Source organism: Haemaphysalis longicornis, unplaced genomic scaffold (assembly GCF_048455015.1).
Source record: "Haemaphysalis longicornis isolate Haplotype H1 unplaced genomic scaffold, Haemaphysalis longicornis Haplotype H1 scaffold_5, whole genome shotgun sequence".
Taxonomy (NCBI): Eukaryota; Metazoa; Arthropoda; class Arachnida; order Ixodida; family Ixodidae; genus Haemaphysalis; species Haemaphysalis longicornis.
In genome coordinates, this window is record NW_027526385.1 from 82,109,372 (window position 1) to 82,116,990 (window position 7,619).

Below are 7,619 nucleotides of genomic sequence, written 5' to 3' on the forward strand. Positions count from 1 at the left end.
GGGAGCGCGCTTCGTACATACCGTCGCGCCCAGAGATTCGTGGGATCGGAACCGGGCGCTGACGCGTCAATTGCACTTTCTCTGGCGACGTCACTTCTGTGACGGAGATCACGTCACCAAAATCTTTGTGTAGCCGGGAATAAAACACGTTCGTGTTAAAATTACAAAATGTTTACTAGTCCAGAATCCCGCAAAAAGCACGGCAAAAATTTTTGTCCCTAAAGATGAGTCACTGTTATTGGCCCAGTGTCCAAGGGAGTGACACAACTGAAGGCTTGCTCCACGTCGTACACGAGGCAGGCAGCTGGCCGCCGTTACTCGCGCAGCGGCAAATCGCGGGCATATACACAAGTGCTCTCTAGTCTCGCGCACATCGCACGTGCGGCGCAGGGGTGAACACTCCCACCCTATTTTGAACTTGCAGCTTCACCTGTAAGCCACGTTGAGACGCAAACGAAGCAGTACACCTTCAGGCGCTTTGGTTCGGTCGGGTGGAACACGGAATTTACAGAGAGGGTCAATGCTATGCACAGGTGGATATCCGCCGCGATAGTTCTGCCACTTGAACATTTGTTCACTCCATCCAGTTCAATAGATAAGGGCATAACCATCCTCGCGAGAGAGAGAGAGAAACAACTTTATTGAATCGATCCGGCAGTTCAGGGGGGGAGGGGGTGTGGGAGGGGAGACTCTTGCGTGCCCGCTTGCCCCACGGAGGCGGCGGCCGTGCTGCGAGCCCGAAGGCGAGCACCGGTCGTCTCACGCTCCTAGGGGAACGTGGCACGTGCTGGACCTTGTCTCTGTGGGTAGTCTTGCTGCTTCTTCGTTGTGGTGTTCCATGTCTTCGTCCTAGCCCCGCGTTCACCCTATCCGTTGTCTCGCAAGCGAGACGACGTTCCGGGTTTCTGCCGGTCCAGGAGCTCGAGGACGTGCTGGACGACGGCCCGTTGATTACCGAGTTCTGTGCTGATGAGCTTGCTGCAGATCTCGTCTGGCAACTCGTTGTCTTGGGTGTTGGTGCAGGGGGCGAGCATTCCCAGAGTATGTGGCTCTGGGTGGCTCGCGCCTTCTTGCACCGTTGGCACGTGTCTGTGTGATATATCTCCGGACAGACGTGTTTCGCCCATACCGGAGTCCATATCGCTCTTGCCTGTAGTTGTCGTAGGGTGGTCGCTTCTTTGCGTGTTAGGTCCCGATGAGGCGGTGGGTATCTGTTACGGTTCGCTCTGTACCATTGCAGAACTTCCCCGTACGTTGTGATGGCATACTCTTCGCTGTTCTCGTTCTCGGCAGCGGCTTCTGTCGGGTTTGCCTCGCGTATTGCGGGGAGCGATGACGGGAGCCCGCGTCTTGTTAGCGCGTGCGCCTCCCTGTCTGCTTCCTCGTTGCGATTCGGGCCAGCCGACTCGTCCAGCTCGCCAGCATGCGCCGGGAACCACTTGATGGTGACGTTGGTAGCCAGTCTTCTGTTCTGTGTGATTGGGGCTAGTGCTCTTGCCGTAGTGGGGTACACGTTATTCTGCGAAAAGTTGGAGACCGCCGTTTTCGAGTCGCTTATTATTGTGCGGCAATCCGGTGCGTGCAGCGCCAGCACGATGGCGTATTCTTCTGCCTGCGCTGGCGTCCTGTACCGTATGCTGCCTGAGGTGACGAGTTCTCCTGTGCTTGCGTTGATGACCACCGCCGCGTAAGCGTTCCGTATATTGTGATATTTGGCCACATCCACATAGTAAGCATGTGGATCGTTGGCGTGGCTTTTGGTTAGAGCCACAGCCCTTGCTGTTCTTCGCTCTTGATCGTTCTGTGGATGCATGTGTCTCGGTACAGGTGGTATCCGGATCTTGCGCAGTACGTCTCGGGGTAGAGCGGCCGCTTCTTTTGGCGAGGTGTGTGGGATTTCCATGCCGATCCGCTTCAGGATGGCTCGCCCCGTTCTGGTTTGAGCCAGGCGTTGATATTGCGCTGTTCGTTGTGCTTCCATGATTTCTTCGAGCGTATTGTGTACGCCCAAAGCGAGCAGGTGTTCTGTGCTCGTGTGGTGATATAATCCGAGGGCGCTCTTGTATGCCCTACGGATGGCGGCGTCGATTGTTTTCTTCTCGTCCGCCCGCCAGTTGTGGTAGGACGCTACGTATGCGACGTGACTGATTGCAAATGACTGTGTTAGTCTCAGCAGGCTGTCCTCCTTCATGCCTTGCTGTCTTGTGGCCACCTTGTTGATGAGCCGTACGGCTCGAAATATCTTTGTTTGTAGTTCGTTTACCAGGGTCTTTTCGTTGCTGCCCTTGTCTCTGAGCCTTAGACCCAAGACTTTGAGTGTTTTGACCTTGGGAATGTCTCCCCCGTCGCCCGTCTTGATTGTGATGTCCACTGGTCTCTCCTTGAAGCGTTTGCCTCGCGGAGTGATTAGCATCAGCTCTGATTTTGCCGGTGAGCACTTTAGCCCCGTGGGCTGTAGGTAATCTTCCACCGCTGACACCGCCTCTTGCAACGCCGCCTCGATCTGTCCGTCGCTGCCTTGCGTTGTCCAAATCGTGATGTCATCTGCGTATATCGTATATTTAACGTTCTGGATGGTGTTTAGCCTGTTGGCAACTCCAATCATCACGAGGTTAAAGAGCAGTGGGGAAATCACCGACCCTTGCGGCGTGCCCGTGCTTCCCAATTGTTTGGGCGGGAGCTGTAGGTCCCCTGCTACTACATGTGCGGTGCGTCCGGTCAAAAAGTCTTTGATGTATGTGAAGGATCTTCTGCCCATGTTGAGGTGTGATACTTGCTTGAGGATGGCCGAATGGTGCACGTTGTCAAACGCGCCCTGTAGGTCCAGCCCCAGTACCGCTGTGTTGTCTTTGGTCTTTCCGTCCATCACTTCGTGTTTTAGCAGTAACATGGCGTCCTGCGTGCAGAGTTTGGCCCGGAAGCCGAGCATGGTGTCCGGGTATATGTTGGTTTCCTCCAGGTATTGCTGCCAGCGGTTCAGCAGGACGTGTTCGAGTAGTTTCCCGGCGCATGACGTGAGGGATATGGGCCTCAAGTTTTCGATGCCCGGTGGCTTGTTTGGCTTTGGTATTAGGACCGTCTTGGCGGTCTTCCATTGCTGTGGTAATTTTCCGTCTTTCCAGCACCGGTTGAAATATTTAGTGAGGGCGGATATTGCCGTATCACTTAAATTTCTCAGTGCCTTGTTGGTGATCTGGTCTATCCCGGGCGCCGACTTGCAATTGATCGATTGGAGCACCGCACGCACTTCCCACTCCTCTATATCTGCGTCTAGGAGTGCGTTGTCCGCGCCGGTGTATACCGGTAACGGATCCACCGGCGTTTCCGGGAGATATTTGTTGTTGAGGCGCTTTTTCACCTCGTCTTCGCCCAGTTCTGTTACCGCCTTGTGCAGGGTTCTGTTGAGTATGTATTGTTGGGTTCCTTTGGTTTGTTGCTCATCCAGCAGGTGCCGTAGTAGTTTCCAGGTCTTGCCCTTGTGTAACTGGCCGTCTGCTTCTTGACATACAGCGTGCCACTGCTGCCGGCACACCACCTTACTGTGTTTTTCGATTTCGATGTTAAGTTGTGCTATTCTTTTCCTTAGTTTCCTGTTGTGGCGTTGTCGTTTCCAGCGATTTTTAAGTGAGTTTCGGGCTTCCATGAGGTGCGCTAGGCGGCTGTCGATTTGCACGCCGTCTGCTTCGGCGTCGACCGTTTGCGTGGCGCTCTGGATCGTGCCGTTGAGCAGGTTCGCCCATGTCTCAATGTCTTCTATGGTTTCCGGGCCGTTGGCTTCTAATTTCTGTCTGTAGTCATGCCAATCCACAATGTGCTGTTGTCTGCTTTCCTTGATGTTGCCTCTGATGGGTATCTCTATCTCGAGGATCTTGTGGTCGCTTCCCAGTGTCTCCTCGGTGTTTCTCCATTTCACCCTTAGTGGCCTCGTTGTTTCGCCCAGAAACGTCAGGTCCGGGTTTGTGTCCCGCTGCGTTGATGTTAGTGCGTTTCTTGTTGTGGTTTCCAGGTCGTTAATCAGCTGGTAGCCCATTTCTGTCATGTCGTCCAACAGGTGCTGTCCCTTCTCGGTGGTTTCGGGGTAACCCCAGAGTCTGTGCTGTGCGTTGAAGTCCCCTGCAATGAAATTGATGTTGTCCCCCGCGATCTGCTTCGTCTTCTGGATGAGAGACTTAAACTTTTGCTTGTGTTGCCTTGGGTTGCTGTAGAGGTTGACTACCGTGATGTTCGTGCGCCTTTTGCGTTTGCCGGCCACGATTTCAGTTGTCACGTGTTCAATAGCGCTGCGTGGCACGAGATCGTGTTCTATTACTATGAGTCCCTTCTTCACCAGGGTGCAGACTCCCCTCCCCTTTTTAGATCCCGTGTCACGGGCGCTTGGGGGGGATTTCGCAAACGATCTGTACCCTGGTAGCGTCGGTGCTTCGTTGCTAAGCGTTTCTTGTATGATGATGACGTCGGGCGTATTTTCGGCTTGTAGTATGTATTGTTGAAGCTGTGCTTTCTTCTTCTGAAAGCCGTTGGAGTTCCATTGCCATATTATTAATTTCCCGCTGCGCTGTTTTCGTGCTTGGTGGTTACCTTGATCCTTTTTAGCTGTGCTATCCATTATGGTTGGGTTAGGTTCAGCGCTTGTTGTGGTATAATGCCTGCTGCAACGAGTGCTTGGATGATTACGTCTATCTTGCGATCGAGTGCGTCGACTTTCTGCTCGAGTGCTCCGACTGTCTGGTCTAGGCGGTCTATTTTCGTCTCCAGTTGGTCCTGGCGTTCTTCGAGTCTATCCAGCCTCATGTTGACCCGTCTTTCCCGTGCGACTTCGAGCGCCCTCCGTTTTGGTGCTGGTCCGTACGGTCGGTCTGCCTCTCCCGTTTCGGTTTCGGCGTTGTCGTTGTTCTCCGCGCTAGGTTGTGCTTCCATCTCGATGTTATCTTTTTCCTCCTCCGGTGCCGGGGGTTGCGGGGTTGTTTCTTGTAATCTTGGCTGGGGCGAGTGCTCCCTCAGCTTCAACGCTTGATTGTTCTGCGCATCAAGGAATGAGTTCAGCCTTGCAGTTAGCTCGGCTAGGCTCCTCTTCAGCTGCTCATTTTCTTGTCGTAACGCTCTGTTAATTTGGTCTAGCGCTGCATTGGTGTGTACCGTTTCTTGGGTCTTGGCGGCTTGGGCCCAGTTGAGCTGTCGCGCCGGTTGTTGTCTTCCTTGGTTGCAGTACATCTTCTCTTGCGAGGTAATTCGCCGGCTCGTGGAGCGGCCTCTGCTTTTATCGCGTTTCCTCGAACGGCTGCGCCCTCTTCGGGTTCCAGGCGTCTCGCCTTGCTTTTGTTGCTGTTGTTTCCATTGTCCTCGGGAGGGCGAGGGCAATTCTGGGAAATCCACTTGCGATAGTGATGACCTTTCATTGATCTTCTTTGCCCATCTGCGCTGAGTGACGACAAAGGGCACTTTGTATTTGCGTGTGCAGCCTTCCGTCCCCGTGGCGTGAGCTCCGTTGCACAGCTTGCAACGTGGCTTGCATTGCCCGTCGTGGTCGGGTGCCGGGTTCGGTGCGCCGCACGCGAAGCAAATTTTGGTCTCCGGCGTGGGACACACGTCGGCGCGATGTCCGATCCTCCCACATGTTCTGCATACGTCGTAGTGTTGCTTGTAGATTCCGCACGGAACTCTGCACGGGCCGTACTTGACACTCCTCGGAACCTTCGTCCCTTGAAATAAAATGACCACCGATGTTGTATTGCCAATTCTGTGTGCTTCCAGCGCTAATGGGTTGGCCGGGTGCACAATGTCGTTCTGTATGTCTTCGTCCGTGGCGTCCAGCGCTATGCCTCTGATGACTCCCTTCGCCGTACCGTGAGGGGCGGTACGGTAAGCGTATGTTTCGTAGTTCTTGCCCCGATGTACAGGGAGCGTACGTTTGCATATTTGTTTGCTCGATCTTCATCTGGTGTGCTTACCACGATGATATTTTGCGTCGGGTTTGTGCAAATGGTGTCCGCCATGGCCACGGTTTTGGCAACGCTCGCTGCTGTGATAACTGCCGATAGGACTACGTCAACCTCGAGCCTTGCGAGGCAGAGTCCTCCCCTTGGTCTCATGATGACTTTCCGCTCCTCCTTCGGTAGATTTACCGGTATACGCGATGCTTTGGTAACCCTTGCTACGATTCGCTTTGCTTGACTCTCACTGAATTGCGAGGTTGACTTGCTGTTTTGAGTGTCCTTGCTAGCCTGGGGCTGAAGTTGGACTTGACTTACTTGCTTCGTTGCGGTGAATTTCCAACCTGCGGTGTCTCTCGGGTTCAGGTCGCTGCCTTGGACCGCGATAACGGTGCGGCCGGCGTTGTTGAGTACCTCCGTCGTCCTCGACGGCGTGGTGGTGTTGTTGCTCTCGTCGGCGCCAAGTTCCATGTCCTCCATGGCGAGGGCCGCAAAACGGTTGTGGGTGACAGCAGCGTTGGGTTGAGATGATGTCGAGGCCATCTTCAGAGTCGAGGAGCCGAGCGCGGCGAGCGCCGGGGCTACCGGCGTCTCCGGGCGGCCGGCGCAGCTGTGCGCCGCGGCCGAACTCGAGCTAAGCCTAGGCGAGGCCAGTTAGGCTTAGTTCCGCGCTCACCGGTAATCGGCGAAAATTCGAAACTCACTCGGTAAACCGGGCCAAAAATGGTGTCAGTAAAGTCCAGAGATGTTCACGGACACAAAGGAGTTGAAATCCGGTCACTCAAAGTCAATTAACTCGGCGCAATTAGTGAGATCTGCGGAGCTCATGTGGAGCACGTCTGCTCTCCACGGATGGTGGTGGTGGTGGTGGTGGTTGTGGTGGTTGTGGTGGTTGTGTGGGATCAAGCGGGGTTAGCATGGCTGGATATGCCGGCAATTGCTCCGCCCAAGCTCCTCCTAATTAGCCAATGGTAGTGTCCTTTCACCACGAGTTTGCCAGCTCCGTCTCCTAAAGGAAGCTTAGGGAGAAGGCGTCACACGTCCCTTCGCAGCATCGAATGTCCCCTTGGGTAGGCGATGTGGTCCAGAGTGCTGTGTGGGGCTGCCAGCTTTCGAATCGCCGAGAGCATCGCAGTCCGCTCGACATCATGCTCTGGGCAACACATTATGTAGTGGTATACATCCCCTATCACTGCACATGACGAACACAGAGGCGATCGCACGAGGCATACCTTGAATATCCATGCTGTGGTCTTCGCTGAGCCCGTTCAGATGCGGTACAGCAGTGTTGCCTCCGATCTTGTAAGCCCCTTTATGACGCATGGCTGGTTATAGGGATTTCTCAAGGATTTGAAATGTTCAGCCACTGTTCGCCTGAAGTCGTTCCAGTGATTGGGGGAAACTTTAACTGTCGGTGCAAACTGCAGCGCACTCCGTGACGGCTTGTGCAAGAACTCAGCAGCAAGGGTTTTAATGTGTGGTTTCAATGAACTCCATCCCATGTTGGCGTCAAAGGCGAGGGAAAGGAAGCTCTGTCGTGTTAGGTACAGAGTGGTCAACGCTGGTGGCTGCATCAGATGTAGCATTTCCTTCTATTCCAGAATGACCAGGCAGCCATTGAAGCGCGATGTGATGGCCCGCGCCCATGCGCAGACGGAACGAGACGGCTCATGCTGTTAACGTCAGCCG

General features: G+C 54.4%; 1 protein-coding gene and 1 pseudogene across 1 annotated transcript; both read right to left on the reverse strand.

The window, feature by feature from the left end:
* Positions 1-866: 866 nt before the first annotated feature.
* Positions 867-4,097, reverse strand: LOC144139790 (uncharacterized). Its single transcript, XM_077672048.1, is given in 2 exon segments — positions 867-998; positions 1,001-4,097. Coding segments are annotated over 2 exon segments (3,171 nt in total). The 5' UTR covers positions 4,040-4,097.
* Positions 4,098-4,605: 508 nt separating this feature from the next.
* Positions 4,606-6,473, reverse strand: LOC144139791 (uncharacterized; annotated as a pseudogene).
* Positions 6,474-7,619: the final 1,146 nt, after the last annotated feature.